This window comes from Nothobranchius furzeri, chromosome 8 (genome assembly GCF_043380555.1).
Source record: "Nothobranchius furzeri strain GRZ-AD chromosome 8, NfurGRZ-RIMD1, whole genome shotgun sequence".
NCBI classification, from domain to species: Eukaryota; Metazoa; Chordata; class Actinopteri; order Cyprinodontiformes; family Nothobranchiidae; genus Nothobranchius; species Nothobranchius furzeri.
Genome location: NC_091748.1, coordinates 65,744,169 through 65,771,878, shown reverse-complemented (window position 1 = coordinate 65,771,878; position 27,710 = coordinate 65,744,169). Strand labels below are relative to the sequence as shown.

The window sequence follows — 27,710 nt, the reverse complement described above, 5'->3', positions numbered from 1 at the left end:
CTGGGTCTGGCTTCTTAGATTTCAGCTGTTCCTTCTGTTCAGCTAGGAACTGCTGAAACATTTCCTGGAGGTCGGCTTTGGTCAGGGACTCATCCGCGGACTCGTGTTCGGGACCTACCTGTGGGCGGCGCTCCTTAAACCTTCCATTGTTCCGACCTGCTTGCCGTTGGTTTTGGTTGGGCCACTTCCTGTCTGATTGTCCAGACCTAGGTGGCTGCCAATCAGCACCCCCCTTCCCCTGTGGAGGAGGTTGGGACTGCTTTTGCGGTTTAGCGGGTCTAGGTTTAGCAGATTTTGGTTTCGTGGGTGGAGCTTCTGTGCCCTCCAGCTCCAAACGCGGTTCGGCGTCGGGAGCTAGGTGCATGACGCGTTGATGTGCATCAGGCTTGTGGGGCTTTCCGCCTGCTGAGCGTACCTCCTAATCTCCTGCGTTGTTAGTTTTTTCATTCTACAATACATTGAGACTTCGGAGCGAACACACTCGTGCAGGTTGGGAATGAAGAGGGATCTGAAGGCAGGGTCTTCCTCGAGCCCAGGGGCGTTTCGACCTTGGAAATAAGCACTTTTGAGTCGACGATAATATTCTCTGGGGGGTTCATTCCTCCCGTGTTTGATGGAGAAGGCCCCCATTGTAGCTGACGCAGAGTCGGCATACGTAGATTATTCATCCCTCAACGCTCGGCAGAGCGAGGAGTACCGATCTCGAATGTCAGGTGGTAGAGTTTCCATGAAACCATGCACCGTTCTAGATGTGGTTTTCCAAATTAGCTTGAGCTTTTGCCTTGAAGAGGGTGCTGGAAGATCAAGCAGACAACGTTCTATCTCCCTGAGATAGTCGTCGATGTTGGACTCACTGGTGTTAGGATCAAAGCGTTCTATGTCCTTAGCTAGCGATTCAATTTGACGTACACGAAGCCCTGACTCACGGTACGGCGCGTCATCCTCTGACTCTGACCCGCGGTCTGTCTCAGAGTGCGCTGGATATCGTTGGTGTGTTCTGGGCTCCCAATGCTGATTCCTGGGGCCCAAATCGGGGTCCGGCATGCTGTGTCGGGCTGCTGGCATGTCACGTGGGTGTCTTGGGAGGTCCTCCTCCCGGGAACCATCTGCGTGGTGCGGCCTGCGTCTTTCAACTGGGGCTTCTGCGTAATACGCTCGGTCCGGGTACGGACTGGCATAGGGTGGTTTGTCATGCACCTGGTTACCGGCAGGCCGAATACTGGAGTAGCTAGGATGGATGGATGGTTGAGGTACAGGGGTATACTGTGCATAACCCCAGTCGGCACCTTGCACCCTTCGTGGACTGGGGGAGCTGTCTAAATAGAGGTGCCGCTCGGCTGGTCGACTTCTCACTGATTGAGAAGGCCGTGAAGATGAGGGTGGTGGTCCAACCTGGGGTCCGAGGGCAGACTGCCCTCGGCCCCTAGGTGGTCCTGAGTGCCCTATAGAGTGTGTAGGGAACGGGGCCGAAGGTTGGGACGGATAAGCTTCATCTCTCCCCTGCGGCATGCGTCCGTCCAGAGAGTCCCACACCACATACTGTCGATTACTGTACGGGGATGTATCAGGAGGCAGGCTATCAGGTACCTTGGAAAGAGGTGGCCTACCTTTACAGCGGGACGGCTGTCCCTCGCTTCCTCCGGTGGAGGAAACCAATTGCTCTTTGCCGATCGTCCTGGGCGGACCCCAGTCGGCTGTGCCGGTTTGCTTTCGTACCGGCGTGGGGGAGGACTCTGGCTCAACCTCAGAGTCGTGGTGTACCCCCCCTTCCCACTGTGTGTTCTCATCAGTGTGTGTGTGTGTGTGGGGGGGGGGGGGGGTGTCTCCTCCCCATCTCCCCCATAATCGGTGCAGGCGTCGTCGTCCTCGTTGTCCTCCACCAGCCTTCCATTTTGCTGTTTTTCAGCTAGCATACTCTGGAGTTCCATGATCTTCTGATCACGGTGAATTTCTCTCTGATGGAGCAGAAGAACTAACTTCACTAATGGGACCTGGATTGGTACTTTAACATCAGGGTTCTCTATTTGATACATCACAGCATCAAGCTCCTTGCTACGCTGTTCTTCAGTGAGGTCCCTAGAAGGGTAGTTGGGTTCCCAGGTGACCACAACCAGTTTGGACAGTATTCTTCCAGAAAGTAGGCCAGGTCCATAGTCGTGGGCCGCAGCGCCACCTGGTTGCTGGGAGCTGATCAGGTTAGGGCTGAAACGATTCCTCGAGTACCTCGAATAATTCGAGTACAAAAAATCCTCGAGTCAAATTCTCTGCCTCGAGGATTCGTTTAATTCATATTTAATTAATTCATGGCTTTGCAATCGCCCGGGGTCATGTTTCACCCGGACCGAAATAAGTGACGCACATGCCCACTGGACTGAAGCGAATGCAACTTAACTTTCTCTTAAGCCATGGGGGACAACGTGGACCCCGGTGGAGTGCGAAAAAGACAGAAAATGTCAAAGTTGTGGGACCATTTTTCACGTCGTAAGGTGGAAAACGTAGTCCAGTGTAAATACTGTAAAATGGATTTAGCCTACCACAACACCACATCCTCCAAGCTACAGCACCTGTAAATGTCACGTCTGCAAGCGGACTCGGAGCTTCTACAAGATAATGCTTTTTAGCCTGTATTTCTATATATTCTGCGGACACTGTGCGACTTTTTCGTTTGTAGCACTCAGTTTCAGCTCACACCGTACGTCTGGTAGCAACACGTCGGACTTAAAATGTGCTAAAAAATAGCAGTTTTTACACAATATGTCGGACTTTTTATTGTGTTGTTATTGATGTTTGTTGTCCCTCGGGATCGCTGCAGGAGGACACGGGTATTTATGAGAGTGGGTGAGGAAAACGAAAGACAGTAAATAAATGTTTTGTGATCAGTATAATTTGACAAAACCACAGCAAACATGCTTTCTCGACAATCCTTGTTATTGTGTGAGAAAAAAAGTGTAGAAATTAAAACGGACGTGTGTTAATAGGGAAACAGCCGGCGAGCTGTTTGCGCATGCGCCGTGAGCGGTTCTGGTTCTGTTTGGGCCGCAGCCGCTCGCAGCGCTACTTCAACGTTATCCTCCTAGTTTTTGTCTGGCTTGCAGGCTAGTAGATTCTCGCACGAGGGGAAAATCGGCTCAGGTTGTATACTTATTTTTTGCACACGCATTTGTTTACTGTGAAGTAAAGTTGAAATGCTGAAGTTTTGCAAACTAATTTTGAATAAAACTTGAAGAATAACTGGCAATTGCTTGCTCATTTTAAGAGGTCTTTCATATTTTATAACATGCTATTTGATATAATGGTTTACAAACACAAAAGGGTAATTTATTAGAGTACTCGATTAATCGAAAAAAGATTCGATAGAGTACTCGATTACAAAAATATTCGATAGCTGCAGCCCTAGATCAGGTCACTACTCTGATGCTCCATTTTCAACAACTGAACCAAAAATAGCCTAGCAGAGCTCTGCAGAGCTCAAAAGCTGCACCTTTTGGCAGCAACTGCTAGCTTGTAGCAGAAACACTAAATTAACCTCTTGGTGCACACAGGTTTTAGTGTTTAAAATACACAGAATGCCATGACTAATGCATAAAATACTATTCCCTTCAGTATTTTAGCAAAAAGCTGTACTGGTGCGTTGCCGTAGCAACGTCTTACAGCACTTGCAGTGTTAAAAGTGCTATTTATTCCTTCAGAATATTAGCAAACCGTGTTATCAGTCTTTGATTGAAGGTTTTAGTTAGTTATAATTAGCCACTGTGAGTTAAAGTTGCTAAATTAGCAGTTAATTTTAACCTAAAAGGTTAGCCAGAATTACTTACACATTGTACCTTTAAAGAAGCTCTGAGTCACTGGTGAGAGTCTGAGCAGCTTCTTGGTTGGTCTAAAACAAGATGACTTCCTGTCTTGACCGGGCCGGCCAGGAGAGGGAGCCAAAACACTGCTCAGTGAAATCAACACCACCCTGTTGCTGGTTCAAGGCTGACCAGCCACAAGGAACCAAAGAATTTGTTTGTGTGTATAAAAATCAATCTGCGGTGTATCGTTGCCTCACACGGGCAGCTCCATATAATGTTGTGACTGTAGGTCAACGAATAATTTGTAAGCTTTTACTTACTTTTTGGATTCTTCAATAAATTCGTAAATATGGAAATATTTACCGATTAATTAATTAATTAGGATATCCGGAGATATCTATGGGGCACCATCCCCTTTTAACAGGGGAAAAATTGAATCCAAAACTATTATCAGTCTCGTCTAAACGTTCCGTGAATCCTAACGAGCTGCAGTTGAATAATTCACATTACACAAACTCAATCTGAGACAAAAATCTTAATTGGCTATACATTTATTAACTAATATCATCACTTCAGCTCCTTCTGAAGCGTTAATCAATCAGTATCAACCAACTGATTTTATCAAATGAATAACAAGTAATTAGACAATGAAATAATAATGTAAAACAATCTGACCCAATAAGTGTGTGTTTTAGCTTGAGTCCCCCCCAAACGCTAAAAACAAGTATGTGTGTGTGCCCCCCCAAACAGGGAAAACCAGAATGTGTGTGTGTGTGTGTGTGTGTGAGTGTGTGTGTGTGTGTGTGTGTGTGTGTGTGTGTGTGTGTGTACGTGTGTGTGTGTGGGTGGGCAACTTGCACTTTAAACTTCCGAAGCACTTTCAATCACAGTAACTTAAACTTAATTCACTCAAAACACTTCAAAAAGATAAAGAAACAACACAAAAGATCAATCATAAATGAATATCTGATAGTTTGTCAGTCTGGCCACAGCATAAAAACTATTTAAGATATTAAACAATGACAAACAACAAAACGGCTTACTCTTAAAAGGATCCGATGGCGTTTTTGGTACGGAGAAGAGAAAACCGATATAATTTGAAGCAATAGCGCGGTTTTATTGCTTGTTCTGAACTATAGGAGAAACGGAAGAAGAAGTTAGATAGGAAAAAAACAAAAGCTTGCGTGAGCGAACCCCCAAGGCGTCCCTTTTGTGTTCGCGCTGCAGGTCAGATGGTTTCTCCGTTGATTTGATGGTTTTCCGCTGCTTTTCCGCGTCTCGGCGTTGTCCACTTCAGCCGCCTGGCCTCATGCACAATCTGTCCGGAGCCGTAGCAAACGGGTGTCTTCAACCACCAGCTGAAGCTGGAACAAAAGACGAGTTAAGTTTCATTTCGTCTCCCTTTTGTAGACTCTGGCGGTCCGGCGGGAGAAACTGTGTGGCTCCCGCACATGCGCAGAACTTGTTTCCGGTATTCGGCGGTGACGTCATCACATTGCTTCCGGCTCAAGGAATCATGGGAAATGAAGTTGTAGCTGGCGCTGATGTTTAATATTATCTGCTTTTTCAGAGCGCAGATGACAGTTTTTGGAGAAAATGCTGCATAGCAATTTTCTCATGAGGGCATGCTGGCGCTGGAACATATTCCAGCTTTTCAGAGCAAATGACACAGTCTTTTGGAGAAAATACTGAGTAGCAATTTCTCATGAGGGCAGACCCTCTACAGTAGCAACAAAGTATATAGCTATGGCATGGAAATCTCTCCATAGACCCAATGTGAAGAACTGGATGAAACAGATGTTACAGGTAATGCCGCTGGAATGGATTACTTATATCTTAAAAGCCAAGCAACACTTATTTGACAAAATATGGACACCTTTTCTAACATATATTAAGAAGATGGACATAAAAATCTGAGGACTTATAAAGTGGGAGAGTATAGGAAAATACTCGGTCTTCTGACCAGCATTAAGACTGGAATGGGAGAAGCAAAAGCGAGGTGTAATTCGGGGACTTCTTGCTCACAGTTTTGTTAAACATGTCTATGTGCATATTGCCTTCAGTACTATATATGCTCTTACGTTGGAGAGGATCGCCAAAAGCCGAAGCACAACCAAAATTGTTATATTGTTCTACTGTTCTGTTGTTCCCTGATGATTTTATACAGAATGTACTTTCAATATACAACATAATACTGTGTAAAAGGTGTACACAGAAAATTTAATAAAATATACTTTTTGAAAAAAAAATGTAGTCAAAGATCCATCAGATTGATATTTCATATTTCTATGGAATCTCACATTTTATGGTTCATAAGTAAGATGGAAACGACTCATTCTTTACAAGTGCACAAATAACTCAGATTATAAACTTTACAACATTAACAAAATATAGCACCAAGGATCTGTGCAGGACAACCTGCCAAGAATGTGCATTGTTAGTTATAGACGTTATGGTGCATTTAATCTTTAACTGACACCTCTAATGGTTTATTACTCTTAACATTTAGTATAATGGGGCAATTTCAAAATTTACCACTTTGCAATGGCCATGTCCTCCCATTTGAAGATGTTTGTCTTTTTATGCAAAATTCACTCTTGAAGACAAATAATTTGATATAATTTTTATGAAAGCTATGGCTTTAGTAAGACTGCTGCAGCCTTTTACTGCGGTCAGGCCTATACAATTAACAGCATCACATAATATCTTCACCAATAAATAAATTATGAAGTATCAACAAAAAATTTTTTACTTATTGAGCTCATTTATTCTCATCACGTTCTAACTGATTAAAATATGGAGTGTGTTCATAATTATGTGTTATAAATTACTGTAAAAAAGCTTTTCTGATCAAAGTGACTTACCAATGAAACTTTAGCACTGTTTATATTTTCTGCTGGTTTCAAACTACTCCTTCGGAAGACTCTTGTTTGTTCTCATAATTAAGAAAATGATCTATTCAGACACTTTTAAGTTTAAACAGTGGTCTCAGTGTGGCCACAAAATAAAACGCGCGGAGAGAAAGTGCAGGTTTCGACGCTAGGGGGCAGTGTGCTGTGGTGAAGCCGCCGTTTGTAGTAGAATAAGAAAACGCAGAAGGCTAAAAGGAAATCCTTTCCCCAGGCTGGATTCGACCGCCAGAAGAAGAAGAAAGCTGGATTCGACCATTCGCCACAGCCTTAGGTTCGCCGCGTAAAACAAGCTATAAACCGTCATAATGGTGAGTATCTAACCTCTAGTTGTGGGTAGTTGAGAATGTATTCTTTAATAGGTCATCTTTGGTTCGGCTGACGGAAACCGTGTTAACATTTTTAATAAATTATACCGAAGTGAAAGCTTTAAGATGCTAAGCATGTAGCTAAAATAAACCGTAACATTTAGCTTTATTCAGGAGCCAGTAGACCTACCACAACTTCAGAAGTGTTGTTGTGTTATAAACGTGTTTAAATGACCTGATTTAATTCTGTAGTTTTATGGGTTCGGGGTGAATTACTCTATATTCTCATAAGAACAGCAAAAATTACCTTGTTCCTCACACTGGATGCCAAATGTATACGTTTGGGTGTAAAAACTAGATTTTAAAAAGTTAAAGAAGCATGCAAAATACAGTAAATTAATCAAAATATGAACTGCAAAGAAACTATGCAGAGTTGTTGCACACATTTGTGCAAGTAATGTCCCACATTAGCTGGAACGTGTATCAGTTAGTTAAAGGCGGATTATAATCCCAGTATCAGATAAAGGTACAAAGTAAACAGGTTAATAATCAGACTGAAATGTTAATGTACCAAGTAGAAATTAAGCGTCAGGAGCTCAGCTGTTCAGAAGTCTGGTGGCTGTGGGAAAGTGTGTGCCTCCTGTCTGAAGGTAAAACTGTTGATGTTGGTGGTGAAGAGCCTCTGATCGGGTGGTTGCTCTCCAGTAGACTCTGGATTCTTGGTTTCATGCGGTTTATTATGCGTCAGAAATAATGCTGTAAATGAGGTCTATTCTGTTAAATTAGATTTCAATCTGGTGTTTTATTTTCAGCTTCCCCTGTCACTCTTAAAGACCGCTCAGAATCATCCCATGGTGAGGCAAAACCTTGATTTTAAGTCTGATATTCTTTACAATATTGTATCCTTTAGGCTGTGTCATTAGTTATGTGAAGAAGCATCTGTTCTCTATGTAAATAATAACCTGCTTTAGTAAATTACAAGTGAAACTTAAAAAAAATACAGTATGGTGCAAAAGGTCGTTTATTTCAGTGATTGAACTAAAAAGTGAAACTAATGTATGAGATGGACTCATTACATGCAAAGCCAGATGTTTCGGCCTTTATCTGTTATATTTGTTATGATTTTGCCTTACAGCTTATCAAAACCCCACATTCAAAATATCAGACAACTAGAATATTGTGAAAAGGTTCATATTCTAGCCTCAAAGAGTCACACTCTAATTAGCTAATGATTAGAGCTAATTTTTTGTTCTTGACTTTAGTTTAGTTTGTCTGATCTGTTATTAGAACTTGCTCATTGTATGATTTTTAGCTTATAAAGCAGTGTGCTCTTTATTAGCTGGTGGAGCTGAAGAATGGAGAGACCTACAACGGTCACCTGGTCAGCTGTGACAACTGGATGAACATCAACCTGAGAGAAGTCATCTGCACATCCAGGGTGAAACATGCTTCTCCCTTTAATAAAATGTGACCTTTTGACAAAGGGAAAATACCAAAATATTTTAATTTGCTTAATGTGCTTTCATATTTGGTCTCTCATGAGACATTTGTATGTACAGTATATTTGCACAACTGTGTTGTGAAGGACAGCCTGCCTATGTGAACTGAGAAGTCTGCAGAATCCTGCACTGAAACTATCAGAACAGCTTCAGACAACAGCTGAGATACAATGATTGATTCATAGTGACTGTAAGAACAGACACAGTGCGCTAACTGGACCATCAGTGACTGTAATAATTTTTAAATTGTGCAGCTTTGTGGTGTTTTTGTACATGTAAACAAAAGAAAGATGGGTGATCACAACTAAACATGATCATTTGCCTATTATCCCCTCAGTCGGGTTTATTGTGCTAGACTTTAGGTAAATTAACATAAATGCAAAATAGAAGTGTTATTAATTGAGGAATTTAATTTAAACAGAAACTCTCACCATCTTTTTACAGGATGGAGATAAATTCTGGAGGATGCCTGAGTGCTACATCCGAGGAAGCACCATCAAATATCTGCGTATCCCAGATGAGATCATTGACATGGTGAGGGAGGAGGTGGTGTCGAAAGGACGAGGTCGCGGCGGCTCTCAGCAGAATAAACAACAGGGCAAAGGAAGAGGAGGGCCCGGCCGAGGTGAAGGATGCCGTTTGATCAGGTTGGTTTTGAACTCATGTAGAATTGATTTGTTGGACTGAACACAGCTGTTCCTGTAGGTGTGTTTGGTGGTCGTGGGAGAGGGATGTCTGGGCCTGGTCGAGGACAGCAGCAGCAGCAGGATAAGAAAGCAGGAAAACCACAGGGGATGAAAAACCAGCACTGACACACAATGATGCTTCGTTTGTTTTAAACACTTCCTGTTGAGGGACGTCTGCCTCAGTAACAATGACATCAACTCTGCTGTTTCTCTCTGTTGTGATGTTTACAACAACCGATTGTTGCCAGATAATACTTTAGTTTGATTTTTTTAAATCCTTTTTATTGGTGTAGAAAAGTCGAGGCCCAAATTTAGTTTAGTAGATATTTTAACTGGCTTTTTCCTCATTTCTGTAGTTTACTTCCAGCTTTGTTATCTGAAAGATTTTCTTTATAACCACAGCTGGTGAAGCAGTAGAGCGACAGCCAACAGGACTCACTTCCTGAATATTTCTGTTTAAACCTTTATAAGACGGCATGCACTGATTATGCTTTCTGAAAAAGAATAAAACGTTCTCTTATTCTCTAGTCCAACATGGAGGAGTCCATACTTCCTTGGGTTGATTGTGTTTCGCTTAATTTTTGTAACAAACGACATGGTAATTTATTTACGAGAATAAAAGTTTGTTTGAGCAGTTGCAGTTTTCCTTTAAATCTTCTGATTGTCATTTATTTACAACAGGTGTGTTTAAACTGGACATGGCCTTAAAGCCAGCAGCTTTCATTAGCAGTAAAAGGGCAGAAGGCCCAAAGGGGAAGTAACACAAACTTAATCTGAATAAAATATACAGCAGAAAGTTAAATTTAAGGACTAATCACAGAATTGGATCATTTGACCTTTAAATTTTTTGTATTTTTGAGCCGTTGTGGCTACAGATGATAAAAACTAGAAGTTTAGCAGATATTTAGAATATTGTGGAAAAGTGAAATATAGTAAACTCATGACGTCACATCCTAATCACCTTATCAATGCCAGAGGCATGTTTTCAGCACCAACACACCTGGTTTGAATCAATGTGATTAACAGCCGATTTGAGGCTCAGGAAACCATTACAGGTGTTTGTGGGTGATAAGCTGATTAGGGTGTGACATGAGTCTCCAATATTTAATCTCTATAGTCGATACAATATTACTAATAAAATAATTTCATTCTGTAATTCACTTTCTGAAACTACTCAATGAAACTTTTCCCACTATATTTAATTTTTAAGAAATGCAGCTTTTTCCTTTAAGACCAGGTTCTTCTTTCTTCTCCGTGAGCCTTGGCCTCCATATTTCAAACTAAAACTAGATTTTAGAACAATTGAATAGCCCTGATCTAGACCTGGAGCAGTGGGATATGTGATCGTGTGGAAGACGACCATTAAAAATGATAATGGGTCGAGTTCAGATGAACCAGATATGGAAAGGCAAGAAAACACCACCAGAGGAGCCATCAAACCTGGTAGCAGCAAGCCCACCGCAGCACCCGAGGTACCCACACAGGGTGAAAACGGGAGGGAGGTCATAGGCCCCACCCAGGCAGCAACAATTGACAACCACCCCCGAAGCAAAGGACCCCCCCACACACACAGAGGAAATACAGGTGAATTTGATCATTTTCATGTTTGCTTTTATAGAGCCGATAGAATGACGAATGCTGAGTCTGTGGCGTCTAAAGGTCAGATCCAAAACGACCGATTTTGTCACACAGCTGGAGCTAAACTGGACTGAGGCATCAATAAGCTGTAGATACATATTTGAAGCCTGAAGTCTTCTTTGCAGTGACATTTCATGACAAGATGGTGGTTCACTTGTTCAAACTGAATCAACAAAGATTGTTAATGTAAGCGGTTTGAAAGATGAATGTTCATTTGCAGGTGCAGCAAAAAACATTTGGAGCTGAAGCTGTCTTCACGATGCAGCTGACTCCGCTTCTTTCTTCCTTTTTATCTGTCTTTTCTTCATCGCTTTCTTTTTTAATTGTCCGTGGTTCTGCCTCTGAACACTCTCCCGGATTTTCTGTTTGAACTTCTTCTTCTGGCTCCTGATCTTCTCCAGCTCAGCTTTCCTTTTAGCCTCCAGGTCCGGATCCTGAAACGGCAGGTTCCCAAATCAGTAACAGGAATTTGACAAATGATGCCCTTAGCTTGTTCCCAGACTTGAGCTGAACAAAGAGACTTGGGCTGTTGTTTAGATGCTGCTTCCTGTTCAGCTCCAAATCCTAAACGTTTTAAACACACAAACTCCCCAAAAACGTTCAAACTAAACTGCTTCTTTCAGCGTGTTGCTTCAGATTACCAACACCAGGCTCACTGGTCGTGGTGGTGGATTACTAACCATGTTCAGATCCTCTTTCCATCCTAAAAAACGTACTATACCGGTGACTCCAACCAGCTTTGAGTTTATGGCTTTTGAGGTGGACTTTAGTCCTCCGCTGCGGTTTATTCTCTGCTATCGCCCATCTAAGTACAATTCAAACTTTTTATCGGAATTTTCAGATCTTTTAACAGACTTTCTTCCAAAATATGACTGTGGGGTTATTCTTGGTGATTTAAATATACACGTTTGCTGCCCTGACAAACCTCTTGTTGGTGGCTTTTTAGACATTTTAGATTGTTTTAGTCTCCAGCAACAGGTCCAGTCATCCACCCATTCAGGATCGCACATTTTAGACTTGGTTTTGTCATTTGGGATCTGTATCTCTGATCTGATTGTTGACTCTGCATGCATCTCTGATCATTCTCCTATCATTTTCCTCTCCACTGTCGCTTTATGCTTGCTTAGTATGAGGATTGCTGTATAGTCACTGACACTAGTCAGTGACTTGATGCAATTTGCTGGGTTCCTTATATAGGAAACATTATTTCTGATTGGCTTAATGAACTGTGAATTTGAATGTTTATTATGTGAAGTGCCTTGAGACGACTTGTCGTGATTTGGCGCTATATAAATAAACTTGAATTGAATTGAATTTGTAATATCTGTGGCTTGACGCCTCCATCCACTAGGCAACATAATCAACACATTACAAGAATAATTTCCCCTTTCATCACCAATCTATTAGCATCTAGCCTAGCTGCGACTCTATCCACTTCCCAACCTGATTCCACCTGTGTAGGAGTTGAGGGGCTGCTGACTAGGGTTGTCACGGTAACCGGTATAGCGGTAAACCCCGGTAAAAAAGTTGACAATAAAAATAACCGTCCGGTTTTTAAAAAACTAAATTATCTCGATGGGTTTACCGTGGCTGCGGTTTCGGCGCGGTGACCCTTACCAGCCACCGTCGCTTCAGCTGAAGTTCCCGCGGCGCGCACACGCACTTTTTAGTTTGCAACGGCACCAAAACTTTGAAGCTGAAATAATGGCCGAAGGAGGAGACGGCAGCGCCCAGGACATCCATCAGCCCTCAAAGAAGACTAAATCGGAAGTATGGGCATATTTTGGATTTCTGAAAAATGCTGAGGGACAGTTAATAGAAGACTGCTATCCCGTTTGCAGAACGTGCAGGAAACAAGTGTCTGCAGAAGGCAGCAACACTTCGAATCTAATGGCACATCTGCGTGACCATCACCCACGTCTCTACAGCCAGTGCAAGGTAGGTTAACATTAGCATTTTAGCTTAAATGCATGACGTGAGGACTTTTGGTTGAGGGAGAATGCAACGAGTCACTATATACTGCAGCCGCAGCGTCCTCTGCCAGCATTTAAACCGTGTCACGGACACCCTGTTGCTGGATGAAGCATCGTATTTGTTGATGATGAAGAGAAATATACAATTAGTTCCTTGTCATTGATTTGTTTACTTATTCAATGCCATTTATACTTGAACATTTGGATTTGATTACATCGTGTAGTAGTTATTTTAGTAATTTGTTTAAAGTGGCTATTTATTTTAAATACATATTTTTAAGGTTGACTTGTACAGTGCTCAAGTCAAGTGTGGACTGGAGTTTTAGATTTTCATTTTGATAAGAAAACAAGTATATGAGAAAACAAGTGGTGTTTCTTTGATTTGTTTACATATTGTTTATGTTTTGAATGTTTGGATTTGTATAATTTAAACCTGCACTGACTACTGTAACACGTTCCAGAAAAAGAAGCTATTTGTTCCTTTACTTGTGAAAAGTTGCACTTTTGCTAAGGCTTTGTGTTATTTTAGGTTTAATAAACACTGTTAAACCTTTTCAGAACTATTTCAGTTTGTGTAGAACAGGACTATCAATGCTTTCTGAACATATGCAACACCGTTTAAAAAATACCGCGATAATACCGAAAACCGTGATAATTTTGGTCACAATAACCGTGAGGTTAAATTTTCATACCGTGACAACCCTACTGCTGACCTCTTTCAACTCTACCTGCTCAACTGTTTTAAATGCAGTCGCTCCTCTAAAATCCAGGCATAAAAAAACTGTGGCAGACCCTTGGCTCAATGAGGAGACTTGTGCCCTAAGACGCCAATGTAGGGTCTGCGAATGCCGGTGATGGAAGGACAAGCTGCAAATCTCCTACCAATTATTTAAAGATTCTTTGACCTGCTATCAGAAAGCTGTACGCACAGCTAGAAACAGATATTTTGCAAATATGATCACTAGGCATAAAAGCGACCAGAAGAACCTGTACAGTGTCCTCACCTCTGTACTATCCCTTAGAGAATCTCCCAACTCTTCTCCCTCTACAGGGGCTCTTTGCAATGAGTTTCAAAACTTTTTCCTGCATAAAATCCAGGAAATTAGAACCAGTTTCTCATACTCAGGCTGGGTTACCTGTGTGGAACCTCACTGTCCACCCTCATTCTCTTGCTTTGCTCATGTGACACTCTCTTCCCTGGTTGATCTAATCTTGGCTATGAAGCCCTCAGGCTCTCCAGAGGACAGCCTTCCTCCAAGACTGCTGGTGGCCCCTGCTGTTTTGGATATGGTCAATTCCAGCTTCTCCTCTGGTGTGTCCAGCTGCTTTTAAAAATGCAGTTGTTCAGACGCTATTAAAAGAACCAGGCCTTGACCAGTCTGACTGTGCCTATTATCGCCCAATCTCAAAACTTCCATTCAACTCAAAAGTAGTTGAGAAACTGGCTCTCGTGCAGCTTACTTCTCACCTAGATGACAATGGGCTTCTTGACCCATTCCAATCAGGTTTTAGACGTAATTACAGCACAGAATCTGCACACATTAGGGTACTCAATGACATCCTGATTCTAACGGACTCTGGCTGTGCTGTTACGGTTACTCGACCTGACTGCAGCATTCGACACTGTAGACCACACCATCCTACTTCACAGACTTGAATTTTGGGTGGGTGTGACCGGTACTGCCCTCGAATGGTTTAAGTGATACCTTAATGGTCGGTGTTTTAGTGTTCATGTTGGAGACTGCTCTTCTCTCAATGTCCCACTTCCATGAGTACCGCAGGGCTCCATCCTGGGTCCTCTCTTCAATTTGCATGCTACCACTTGGTAAGATTTTAGCAAGTCTTGGGGTTAACTACCACTTTTATGCAGATGATTGCCAGATCTACCTTCAAATCAACCAACAGCACTCATTTTCTCTAATGTCAGAATGCCTCTCCCAGGTCAGATCCTGGCTTTCTCAAAACTGCCTACAGTTAAATGACAGCAAATCAGATACCATACTTTTTAGCCCCACTAACATGAATGGTGCTTTAGATGTCTCAACTCTCCCACTCAATCTCAAATCATGTGCCACTAGCCTAGGTGTGAAACTGGACTCTGACCTTTCAATGTCTTCACAAGTCAACGCTACTGTCAAGTCCTGCTTTTTCCAACTCCGCCGCATCACTCGTCTTAAGTCAATCCTCAAACGCCCGGATCTTGAGTTAGTCATTCATGCTTTCATTACTTCACGTCTGGATTACACAAATTCTGTCCTTATTGGGATTAATGCTTCAGCCTTAAGCAAACTGCAGAAGGTTCAAAATGCCGCGGCCAGATTTTTAACCAACACCGACAGACGCATGCACATCACACCCATCCTCGCAGATTTACACCGGCTCCCAGTCAAATTTAGGATTAACTTCAAGGTCTTGTTATATGTTTACAAGGCTTTGTACTGCCCATCCCCATCCTATCTGACGGACCTGCTGACCCCGTATGTTCCCACCCGTGCCCTTCAGTCAGCAGATCACCTGCTGCTTGTTGGTTCGGTTTGAATCACAGGGGGAGCGTGCCTTCTCTTATGCAGCCCCAAAACTCTGGAACTCTCTGCCCTTCCGTGTGCGTCTGGCTCCCTCTGTTAGCAGTTTCAAGTCGGCCCTGAAAACGTACTTCTTTAGTATTGTCTTCCCTCCGTGACACTTTTCATGAAAATCTAGCACCGGATTTGACTTTTTAATTCCGTTTTTATGATTCAGTTGCACACTTTTGGCACCTCGCACCATCTGGTAGCTTATTTCATTGTATTTGTGCCATTTCAAATGTTTTTATCATTCGTCGCATAATTTTATTTTTTATAGTGCTGTTAACTGTTCTCCTATTTTATTGTTTTTAGTAGGAATTTTTATCTCCAACTATTTATGCTTTGTTCTTATGTATTTTGCCTGTTCTTATTGTGTTTCTTGTTCAAGCATTTGGCTTTTTTTATGTACAGCACTTTGGTTAGCTGCCATGCTATTTTGAAATGGTGCTTTATAAATATGGTATGGTATTAAGCTCAGATCCAACAGATGTGTGACTGTTTATTAAAAGCACACTTGCCTTTCCCTCCAGAATCAGCTGTTTTCTTTTGTTTATCTCCTTTTTCTCATCAAAGTCTGTTGATTCGAGTCTCTGCAACACAGATTTCTCCGTTAAAGTTGGACATCTTCACCACTACAGTGAGTAAATGAGTGAATATGAAGACACTCGTACTATTTCACACTCTCGTCGGGTCACGTTGACCTGCGTGAGGATCTTCAAGACATCCTTCTCCTTCACTGGATAGTCCTTCAGCTTGGTGTCTGCAGACGCACAATGGGCCAGTGTGTTACTATGGTAACCATAACATGCTGTTTAAACCAAGAGAATCCTGCAAGAGCTTAAAGTCTCTAGATCAGATGTGTCCGCAGTGTGGTCCTCGCTAGTTTTTTTTTTTTTTTTTAGAATCGTTTTAATTAAGTCTCTCCAGAGGGCTGTTGATATTTTAATATTCTACGTTCAAAATTTAATATATCTATTTTAGGCCTTTTTTGAGCAGATCAATTGAAAATTTAATGTTTGCATTCTTAAAAGGGCAAGTCAACCCCAAATCAACTTTTTTCCTGATAAAACTATATAAATGTGTGTCTAATCATGCTGCAGACACGTGTAGTCAATAGTTTTGCACTTTAGTGCATTTTAGTTAAAATTTAAATTTTCTGCCTAAAACTGTCAGTGTTGTGCTGTTGTCAGGTAAAAACTCTGCACTGCATTTGAATTTAGATCTGCCACTGCTATTGGCTAAGAGGTACCCTAGGACGTTAGCTGGTACCATATGATGTCACAATGTCGTTGTGAGTCTGTGTGTGTGTATTTGTTAGCGGCTCCGCCCTCTCGGTCTGCTAGGCAACAGCATTTGTTGCATTTTTTCAAACAGGAAGTGGGAGTTGAGTAATACTCTGGAAGGGGATGACTTGCTCTTTAAAAAAACATATTTTTGTGGCCCGCGAGGAGTTTTAACTTCATGATTTTGGCCATCGTCTTGAGAAGTTCAGACATCCCTGCTCTAGATAATAGATGTTCGTGATGGTGGCTACGAGCTCATCACACCTTAACAGTCTTGATTTTTATCTCTCCTCTGTAACTAGTGCTGAATTAAAACCGCAGCTGCATCGAGACAAAACTCTCAGACAGAAGCTGCTCCTGATGTGACCTACTCGTCTGCTCTTCGATGGCGTGAACCAGGTGGATGTCGTATTGCGTCACCAGTGTGATGGACACCCCATTCCTCCCTGCAGAGGAGGAAATTGTGTTTGTAATCGTAAGTGATCCAAACAATAGTTTCTACAGCACAGACACTGTTGTCATGCAAGAAGCTGCTGCAGGTTGATGGTACCTGCTCTGGCTGTTCGTCCGACTCGGTGAATGTAGATCTTGGGAAGCCCTGGGGTGTTGTGGTTAATGACGACCTGGACAGTTGGAATATCCAAACCCCTAGAAAATGTCAGAATAAAAAGTCCAGAACATCTCAAATCTGTCTGTAGGAATATTTTACATCTAAAAATGGAGCCGATCACAGAAGGGCTCCTTACCTGGCTGCTACATCTGTGGCAATCAGGATTTTATAGACGCTGGCCTTGAACTTGGCAAGGTTTGCAAATCGTTGTTTCTGGAGGAAATAAAGAGTCGTGTAATCATCTACATCTTCATGAGGTCAGTTCTGGTCTGGTTATGAAAATCACCTTCATGTGTTCTACAGGTGAGAACACGGTTCATCACCACCGTTTATCTGTCAGCTTTATTGAAGCTGCTGGTGTGGAGTTTATTAGAAATAAAAGTTTTTCAGCTACACTGTTGTTCTGACAAGTCTCACCTGCTTCATCATGGAGTGGAGGGAGATTGTTGGGAAGTAAAACTTCTGCAGCATCATGGTAAGAATCTGACAGTTCCTTAAAACATTAAAGAAATGTTTATTTACATAATTCATCTTTGCCTTTTTCTAACCTTCATCAACAAAATCATTTTACCAATTACTCATGTTGCATTTTGTTTAGTTTCTACTTTAGTGTGTTATTAAAAGGAACAGATAACAGTAGGTAGATAGCAGCTTGCACAAAATGCTGCAGCTAAGCTGCTTCCACCCATCGGGGTCAGTTTGGCCGGGGGAGAATAGCGTCAGTTCGTTCTTGAACTGGCCGTTTTTGTTCACATATAGTTCCGAAGGAGTTCTAATACGGAAATGTGGGTGGCGTTTAACACACGTGGGAAAGTCTGTGGTGTCCTCAGTGAGATAAAGGCAGGGGTGAGCTGTGTTGCTTTTGGAGACTCTGAACCACATTATTTTATTAATTACAGGGTTGCGGAAGGCGCTTTATAAATAAAGCTTTGATTTTGATTTGAATTTGCTCCCTGTTCTCTCACTGCTGTGCGTGTCGCAACACAAACTGTCCTCCGCTTCTGCGGGCCGGGCCACACACACACACACTCGCTGCTCTCTCCTCCCATTAAGCAGCTGTAGTGAGAGCTCCGTGCAGAGATGTTCTTGCTGCTCCGGAGGACACACACACGGCTCTCTTTTCCCAATCCCACTAGGTGGGAGCTCCGTGCTACAGATAGAGATGTTTACTCAACAAAATCCAGGACGAAAATGAATCGCGCAAACGGGAACCCCCTGCTAGCTGAATCTACTCGCCAATCTGAGACGGTAGGCACAAATATCGGTCTGTAGTGACACTCAGTCCCCGTGTGACCTCCGAGGATAAGAACAGGAAGAAAACAAAAAGTCACCTCAAAACGGAAAGCGCATGCTTTTATCTCTTGCCTGTATTTGTTATATATATTACCTTGGTGGCCCTTGCATGGGTCCGAGATATTTTAAATTATTTTATGTTTGTACAGCACTGTGGTTCAGCCTCCTGGCTGATGGAAAGTGCTTTACAAAGATGATGAAGACGAAGATATTTCTTTGTTTCCCGGGGTCTGAAATGTATGCCTGACGTTTAAAACCCCTTCAAGTTTCTTACTTGCATGTGTTGGTGAAGATGATGATGGACCAGTCGTCATGCTCGTCAGTAAATGTCTGGATCAGGTGGACCAGGTAGGCGTCCTTCACCTTCTCTGGAGTGAGGATGTATCTCTGGTCTAGCTCCTCCACTGTCCGAGTTCTGACAGAATTTACAAGTTTGTGTAAAACTATTAAACATCCACTTACAGTCTGACGGCGGGGGGATATTTCAGACTTTATGCGAAAACTTTAGGGCAAATTTGGTTTTCAATTTACTCTTGTAGGTCACTCACTCTGATTTGCTCTCCCAAAAGAAAGGTTTGTTCATGGCGATGCTCTTCAGCTCTTGCAGGGTGTCAGTAAGTGTGGCGCTGAACAGCAACGTCTGCCGTTTGGCTGGTAAGATCCCCAGAATCACCTCCAGGTCTTTGGTGAAGTCAGTGCAACCCTGCTCCAACAGCCTGTCAGCTTCATCCAAAATCTGACTCACAAAATCAGGAAGGTGGTCAAAAAACAAACTATAAAAGGAACTATTTGAATAATAATAGGCTACACTATTAAACCTGTGGACACTAATGTTTCAACTCTAATGTCAATAATCGGCTTTAATGAGTTTAGTGAGCAAATGATTCATTTACATTTGCTCTAAACGGAAGGGTTAATGTGCGCTTTTAAACAAGATCTCACCAGGAATTTGATCTTGGCCATGTTGAAGGTGTTGGAGCTGCGGATGTGATCGGCCAGTCGGCCCGGCGTTGCTACGACAATGTGAGGCTGATTGGACAGCTCAACAGCTTGACTCACCATGTCTTTTTCACAACACAAAGAGAAAACAAACAACCACACGCACACACAGTTTTAGATGCAGTAACAGTGGCTTTCATTGAGCTTTGTGCTGCCTGTTACAAAACCTATAATATGAGCGATCCTTACACATCTATGGGTCTAAAAACCGAAAAAACAAATTTTCCTGTCAATCTCAGACTATGAAACCTATCTAAAAACTGAAGAAGAAACATTCAAGAGAAAATCTAGTCTTTCCCATCTGTTCTACTGTGTGAAGGATGCATGTAGTTACCCATTCCACCGACGATAATGCAGTCCCTCAGACCCAAAGGCTTCCCCAGGACTCTGAACTGCTCTGCAATCTGGTAGGCCAGCTCCCTGTGTGACATCATTTTTACAATTTTTAAAAAATTTAAGAGTTGACATTTTTCACAACTGGCAGAAGTGGTCCTTCTGTGTAAAGATCACAATATTATCTATACACAATAGAGTAATTATAGCAGGTTTAGGGTATACACACACACACACACACACACACACACACACACACACACACACACACACACATTATGCTGTAACTTTGATAATGAATAAATGAAACTCCTTTATGATGTGCAGTTGTGTGTCTAAGGACCTGGTGGGAGTGAGCACCAGACAGAAGATCCCATACGGGTCCTCTGACAGTTTCTGCAGCACAGGCAACACAAACGCTGCTGTTTTCCCACTTCCGGTCTTGGCACAGCCCAAACAGTCCCGACCTGTGGGAAGAGACAACCCTTTAACCAAGAACAATATGAAACCGTGGCATCGCTGAAAATGTATTGCGTACTCAGGAGTTATTGCGTCAAAAGTAGCGCACTTTAAACTTTTAATCGCACTTATTTCCTTTTACTTCTATAATATAGCAGAAACCCTCAAGTTTTGTGATGTTCCATAAATTGTCTAAAAAAACAACAACCCTAACCCATAGCCGAAACACAAACAAAGTAAACACGCACACACACAAACCATTTTACTTTAGGTAAACAATGTTTTACCTTCCAGGATGGCAGGGACGCAGTTTTCCTGAACAGGAGTGGGTTTGTTGATTCCCAGATGTTTACATTGTTTAACCAGCCAGTCAGACAGACCCAGGTCATCCATTATATATTTATCTGTTAAAAGTCCGAATATTGAATGAATCCGTTTCCCTGTTTTTACTTCAAATAAACATTTTAATGACTTGTTCGAGCTAAAATACTCTGACTAAAATGTCATCCTCGTGCTGAATTTAAGGTCGCTTTATTATGACGTAAACGCGACGGATGAAAATGGACGAAGTGTCGCTCTCTGCTGGTCGAATGTGACAACAACAGCTTTCTAACACAACACAACACCTGTTAGTATTTGTAGCTAGCATAGCTGCATTCCAGCAGTAGCCTGTAGTTTGGACATTTTTAATCTCGGAAAAGTGTTTTTGTGGCAGTGCAGTTTTATGTTTGTTTAAATATAAATAGTGGTATATAACAGGGGAGTGTAAACAGATGTATTACAAGCCTAAAGCAGTAAATATTCAGTCTGAATAAGGGATGAACCGATATTTACCATGTAGTGTATATTAGCATCGGCTAATATACGTCTTTATTAGAGCATATTTAAAGCCAAACTCATACGTTAGCAGCCCTGGCTGTGCTAAAGAAGAATTTGATCTAAATGCATAGTTATGTTCCTGATAAACATCTGCTTAGCTCTAGGTAGGGCCATGGCAGTCATTCTGACTAGTAATTTAATCACTTTATCAAATAAAAACATACAGCCATGCTAGTACCTGACTTCTTCTAAATCTGTGTACATTTTTATTAAATTGGATTTTATGTTCATTGTCCAAAAGACAGACATAATATGATTATTTCTGTCTATTTGGTCTTAGCCATTTTGACTGCCAGAGAATTTCATGCTGGTTATCCTGGGCAAGAAAAAAGCAGAAGCCTCTCTGTTAATGTGCTTGGACACAGAGCTCTGACTGTGAACAGCCAGTCTCTCTAGCAATGACCTTTTGTGTCTTGCCCTCTTTTTTTTCTTGCATTAGTCTTAATTAATATTCTAATATTCTGAGATACTGAATGTGGGATTTTCATTAGTTGTCAGTTATTAGTGATGGGAATTCCAGCTCTTTTGAGAGAGCCGGTTCTTTTGGCTAAGCTCACCAAAAAGAGCCGGCTCTTTCGGCTCCCAAGTGGCTCCTCAGATTTTCTGTTGCAAAGAGTACATTTATAACCAAAATAATGCAAAACTATATGTAAAATCATTCACTAATTGAAAAAAATGCAATATATCAAATATTTATCATTTCTATGGATTTAATAACTGAACACTAAGAAATCTCCACTTTCCGACTGCTGGCGCTCATTTTCTCACTGTCTTCGTCGTACTTTCCTCTCTCTCTCGCCTTTTTCCTCCTCCTCATCAATCAATACTTTATTAATCCCAGAGGGAAATAAGAGTTTCAGTACACACAATTCAGAGATCAGACATACATGGGCAAGACACATGACAAGAATTGGTGACTATTGTCATTCGCAACCCGAGTTGCGCTACCTTAATAGAGATAAGAGGGTTACATTAGGATTGGTTCAGGTGGAGGGTTCATTCCCTCTCGTCTCCCTCCACCCCCATGTGCTCTGCTGTGTGTCTGAGTCTGATCCTCCGTCTTCCCCGCCCCCTACTGCTCTGTGTGTGGACAGTCTGGACATGCAGTTACACATGATCGCCTGTAGCTTTTACTAAAGCAAGAGGGGAGGGGGGAGGGGATGGGACGGCTCCCAATAACGAGCCGGCTCCCGCCGTTCACTTCAAAGAACCGGCTCTTAGAGCCGGTTCGTTCGCGACCGACACATCACTATCAGGTATAATCATCAAAACGGAATAAACATTTAAAATACACCAGTCTGTGTGTAATGAATGAATCGTCCGGCCAGCACACATAGGTGGGCCCCAAATGGAACCTATATGGGCAAGCTGTATGGGCCCCACCAGGGTTTGTCCGCAGTTTCCGTGGTGGCCCCACAGGGGTTTGCCCAGAGAGATCTTTGCCTACATAGATTTTAATGGGCCCTATCTGGGGTTCTCAGAGGGTTTAGAATGTTTGTGGTTAAACCCCTGTGGGGTCACTGTGGAGACTGCGGACATACCCTGGTGGGACCCAAACGGCTTGCTCATGTAGGTTCCGGCGCCCACAAATTTAACTTTTTGAATGGAATTACTGAAACAATTCAACTTTGTCATACTCTAATTTTATGACCAGCACTTGTATTTAATTCTCCTCTTGTTTCTAGAGTTCACCACGGCCTTGCCCCATCTCATCTAGATTATTCCCTGCGTCTCCGGGATTTGATACTCCTGCATCACCTGAGTTGAAATAAATCCTTGTTTTTTGCGCTTACTCGTGGTTTGTGTGGAGATTCTGCATGTCTTGCGTAAGAACTTATGCCCAACAAGACAATTTGCAGTCCACTAATTGACCAGTTGACAATGTTTTTGCCCCTTAACTCTGATCTGGGCATAAAAAAATGCTATGAACAACAGTGTCAACTGGGACACCATAAAGCAACAAAATATGGTATAGCTACTTGAGCACTTTAGTCATTTTTCACACTTTTTAAGATAAATCTGTAATTACCAAAGTTACTGAAAACTTTGAAGAAAACTTTAAGGTTTAGACCTCTAGATAGCCTTTGAATCCACCAGTCATGCAACTTTAAAACATTACAAGAATTATTTCTTTCTTGAAAGAAACTATAAAGAACTTAGTTTTTTAATGCACATTGCAAAAATGTTAAAGAAATAAACATAAACCCCGAAACCAAGGTGATTGAAACAGACGGAAATTCCTGTGAAAGTGCAATCACATACAATAACTCAAACAGGTGAGAAAGTCACATGACCTCCAATTCAAATGCAGAAATGTAATGTTTGGTAATATCATCTTTGGCCTCTAGATGGTGATGTCAATTAACCTAAAGACCCCACAAACCCATGCACATCTCTCAAACCTGATCAATGTCTGATCAATTATACATAGATACATTGTTCTGATCTTTAAAATATCTAATCAAACAACAAACTGTACAAGTTTATGATATTATGATTCTAATTCACACCTTTATATATATATATATATATATATATATATATATATATATATATAAAGTGTACATATGTATATATAAACTCTGAAAAATGTGAACCAGACTAGAGAGAATAGGCTACCATGTGGAAAAAAGAACAGCTCATACCACAAATGTTAATTCCTATGCTAGTTAATTTATTGGTACTTTGAGTTAATGTGGTGAAAATGTTCCTCATAAAATTCATGCAAATCCAAGATGGTATTTAAAGGGAGGGGAAAAATGTATTTTCCACTGCTCTGAAGTCAGTGTTCAGCAGGCATGGAAAATCATATATCATCCTACTTCTTGGCTAAATTTTAAACCATGCTAACAGGCTTGGGCTGTGCGTGTGTGTGTGTGTGTGTGTGTGTGTGTGTGTGTGTGTGTGTGTGTGTGTGTTGCTGAGTGGGGGCTAATCTTAGTGCTGGGCTTCTGAGTTTTCCTCCTCCTCCTCTTTGCCACCCACACATCTCTTCCATATACCAACGGCGCTGCACTTGGCAGCCAATCACTACCTCTCCTCCTCTGTATTGCTTTTACCTGCGTCACTGCACATGTTGCCATGGTGATCACTGATGCTCCCCCCACACTCTGTCTCTGCTCTTCCAGTATGAGGATGAAGCAGACTTGTGGCTGGTGATGCAGGAAGGCTGCAGACGTCATCGCTCCCTTGTGGGGGCTATTTTTACTGGTGGGCACAAAGTATACCAATCTGCCAAACATATTTATGGAAGCTCATTTAATCCTTGCCTGCCTGGGAGCACATCGCTCCACTCTCTCGCTTCATTTCCTTCTCAGTTAATCTGACAATTTGTGATTTCTTTGAGTACTCTTCCTCTTCTAACTTGTGATGCTTTACCTGTGATGATACACTGTCATCTAATGGAGGTATCAGATATGATGACTCACCCTTAAGAGGACAGCCAGGGGTAAGCAGTGGCACACAATGGAGGAATGACATTTGGTTTTGCAATTATCAGAATTACAACACCCAAAAGCCACTGACTGGTCAGTGTGCTGACAGAGACAATGACTATTATATAATGGTAGTTGTTATAGAAAGTTTCATTTGATGAAATGGAGAAGAACAGTAAACCAAGTTACATGAAAATCACAAATATATGCAAGATCTTATTTTAAAAAGCTAAATAATCCAATTGACCTCTACTGTTAAGTGTTTGCCTAAGGTGTTTTATTGCTGCCTAATGGGTCAGCAGGAGCTGTTGCATGCAAGCTGAACATCATATCATACTTGTATAACAATAACTGGTGACGGCAAATGACTGAAGCGGTAACTATTCTAAGAGGACAATCAAGTTATAAGAGCCACACGATTACCCTTCTTTTTATTTACAAATGAAACTGTGGTTAAAAAATTTAGACAACTAAAACATGATGAATACCATCTGGGGGATTTACATTCCTGACAACTTATTAAAAAAGGTTCCTGTGGTAATCTTGTATTTTTTATTACTTATTTGGTTTAGGGTAGTGCACACTGTAATACTTTTCATAATACAATTTCTCCTTTCTTTACCACTAAGAGTGTTCAGTTTTCTTTATTGTAATTACCAAACCCTGCCAAAAAAACAAAATTGAGCCGTCCATGGGACAGACAGTAAAATGTATCTATACATTGCCCAAAGTATTGTCAGGATAAAACTTTAAAGCCATAAAGTCATAAAGTTAATCAAACTACAACAAAATTCTGCAGTAGGCCATCAATGAACTTGACATACGCAGTTGTGTTTATTCGTCAAGGACTCGGAAACTTGGAAGTTGTGAAAAAGATGATAATGTCAATCAATCAATCAATCAATCAATCAATCAATCAATCAATCAATCAATCAATCAATCAATCAATCAATCAATCAATCAACCAATCAATCAATCAATCAACCAATCAATCAATCGTGTTGCTAATATTATGTTTTAAAGGGGTTAAATGCTGTGCGTGTTTTACAAGGGGCCATTATGGTCTGCATTTTTGAAGCCAACAAGGAAGTGGCAAAAATTGCAGTTCCACTCTCATCCGCTAGGGGCTGGCACCAGAAGTGAGCAAATCCTCATTGACTCCCATGTTAAATGTCTATTTCACAGCAGAAATAAACATGTTTACAGCCTGGTTCAAAAACCATTTTAGGTTTAATGGATCTAGTTTACATTCTTATACTCTGAGGGGGGTGATGTATCTTTTGTAACTCTTCTGTTTAGGTGTAATTAAATGCTTAAAATTCTGAATAATAATTGAGCATCAGAGCCACGTGACTTCAGAGCTAGCAAAAGGAGCTAGCTCGGGGGAAAGTCCTCAGCCTGGGCCTCTTGTTGATACATTTTTGGCCATTTCGAGACTGTGTACATGACAAATCTTCATACTCCAGGGTTACTTGTGGAGTACCACATGGTTCAGTGGTTGGACAAATTCTTTTTACAATATATATGCTTCCAATTGGTAAAATCATTAGACAGCACAGGATAAATTTCCACTGTTATGCTGATGATACTCAGTTATATTTATCCATTAACCCTGATGAACCTAATCGGTTAGATTACAGGTTTGTCTTGAAGACATAAAAAAATTGGATGACTCTAAACTTTCTGCTTTTAAATCAAGACAAGACTGAAGTTCTCATCTTTAGACCACCACTTCAGAAAAGGAAATGGCTTAGTCAATCACCTGACCTGAATGGCATTAAATTAGTCTCCGAGAACAAAGTAAGAAACCTTGGTGTTATCTTTGACCAGGACATGTCATTCAAATCCCACGTTAAACAGGTTTGTAGGATTTTCTTTTTCCACCTTCGGAATATTGCTAAGATTAGAAGCATCCTTTCCAGGAGTGATGCTGAAAAACTAGTTCATGCATTTATTACATCAAGACTGGATTACCGAAATTCATTACTATCAGGAAGTCCACAGAATGTAGCTAAAAGTCTTCAGCTTGTCCAAAATGCTGCAGCTAGAGTTCTGTTGAGAATTTAAAAAAGAGAGATCATATCTCTCGTGTCTTAGCTTCCCTACATTGGCTGCCTGTTAAATTCAGAATAGATTTTAAGACCCTTCTTCTCACAAATAAAGCTCTTATTAATCAAGCTCCATCATACATCAGTAATCTAATTGTTCCATACGTTCCTAACTGAGCACTTCACTCTCAGACTGCAGGTCTACTGGTGGTTCCCAGAATATCTAAAATTAGGATGGGAGGCAGATATTTTAGTTATCACGCTCCTCTCTTGTGGAACCAGCTCCCAGCTTTAGTCCGTGAGGCAGACACCTTGTCTTCTTTTAAGACTAGGCTTAAAATATTTTTATTTGATAGGGCCTATGGTTAAAATCTGATGTTAGCCCAGATCTGGACAAGTGGGGAAGTAGAGGGAGGTGGAGTGTACAGTCAGTAAAGACTGCTCTCCCTTGCCCTGCATCCAACATGCTTCCGTCTAAAAGGCTAGGTTATCCAGATTTATCTCTGTAGTTACGCTGCTATAGGCTTAGACTGCTGGAGGACATACTGACCACTTTCCACACTCTTCTACTTTTTTCTACAATTTCCCTCTTAATTGCATTATTTCCTGCAATTTCAGATGTTAACTTCATTTTTTCTTTAAGTGTTTTTCTCACCAGAAGAAGCTACAATGGTGTTCTACTGAGCTGTGCTGTCCTCATGGAGGGGACCATCGGCTTGCACACTGCTGCTAACCACTTAAAACATTCTCCCTCTCCTGACAATAACATTTAACTTTTTTAGACATGGAATGTGCTACTACTAGTTTACCTGTTGAATTAATTATAGATTCACTAAGATAAAGACAATAAAGTTTATACCTTACTAAATACAATATTTACCAATGTAGCCATAGAAACACTACTTGGTATATGTGTTTGTGTGTGTGTGGGGGTGTGTGTGTGCGCGTGTGCTTGTGCGTGTGTCTGTGTCTGTGTGTGTGTTGGTGTGTGTGTGTGTCTGCTC

At 41.5% G+C, this 27,710-nt stretch overlaps 2 protein-coding genes across 2 annotated transcripts; one reads left to right on the top strand and one right to left on the bottom strand.

Annotated features, from left to right (window-relative positions):
- Positions 1–6,871: 6,871 nt before the first annotated feature.
- lsm4 (LSM4 homolog, U6 small nuclear RNA and mRNA degradation associated) lies at positions 6,872–9,830 on the top strand. The gene is made up of 5 exons (XM_015970859.3): positions 6,872–7,011; positions 7,821–7,862; positions 8,348–8,446; positions 8,952–9,132; positions 9,213–9,830. The coding sequence occupies exons 1-5, from the start codon at positions 7,009–7,011 to the stop codon at positions 9,317–9,319; spliced, it is 432 nt and encodes a 143-aa protein (XP_015826345.1). The 5' UTR covers positions 6,872–7,008; the 3' UTR covers positions 9,320–9,830.
- Positions 9,831–10,778: 948 nt separating this feature from the next.
- Positions 10,779–20,879, bottom strand: ddx49 (DEAD (Asp-Glu-Ala-Asp) box polypeptide 49). Its single transcript, XM_015970858.3, has 13 exons — positions 20,633–20,879; positions 20,230–20,353; positions 19,888–19,973; positions 19,497–19,618; positions 19,103–19,290; positions 18,829–18,969; positions 17,679–17,754; positions 17,398–17,474; positions 17,202–17,299; positions 17,023–17,097; positions 16,040–16,128; positions 15,887–15,958; positions 10,779–11,265 (listed from the first exon to the last, which is right to left on the bottom strand). Exons 1-13 carry the CDS (start codon positions 20,736–20,738, stop codon positions 11,086–11,088), a joined length of 1,434 nt encoding a protein of 477 aa, XP_015826344.3. The 5' UTR covers positions 20,739–20,879; the 3' UTR covers positions 10,779–11,085.
- Positions 20,880–27,710: the final 6,831 nt, after the last annotated feature.

Coding starts and splice junctions, on each gene's coding strand:
- lsm4 (XM_015970859.3), top strand. Junction 7,863..8,347: donor CCGCTCAGAATCATCCCATG/GTGAGGCAAAAC, acceptor GCTCTTTATTAG/CTGGTGGAGCTGAAGAATGG. Junction 8,447..8,951: donor AAGTCATCTGCACATCCAGG/GTGAAACATGCT, acceptor ATCTTTTTACAG/GATGGAGATAAATTCTGGAG.
- ddx49 (XM_015970858.3), bottom strand. CDS start 20,738: ATGGATGACCTGGGTCTGTCTGACTGGCTGGTTAAACAATGTAAACAT. Junction 20,354..20,632: donor CGTCCCTGCCATCCTGGAAG/GTAAAACATTGT, acceptor CTCTTCCCACAG/GTCGGGACTGTTTGGGCTGT. Junction 19,619..19,887: donor CATTATCGTCGGTGGAATGG/GTAACTACATGC, acceptor GTTGTGAAAAAG/ACATGGTGAGTCAAGCTGTT.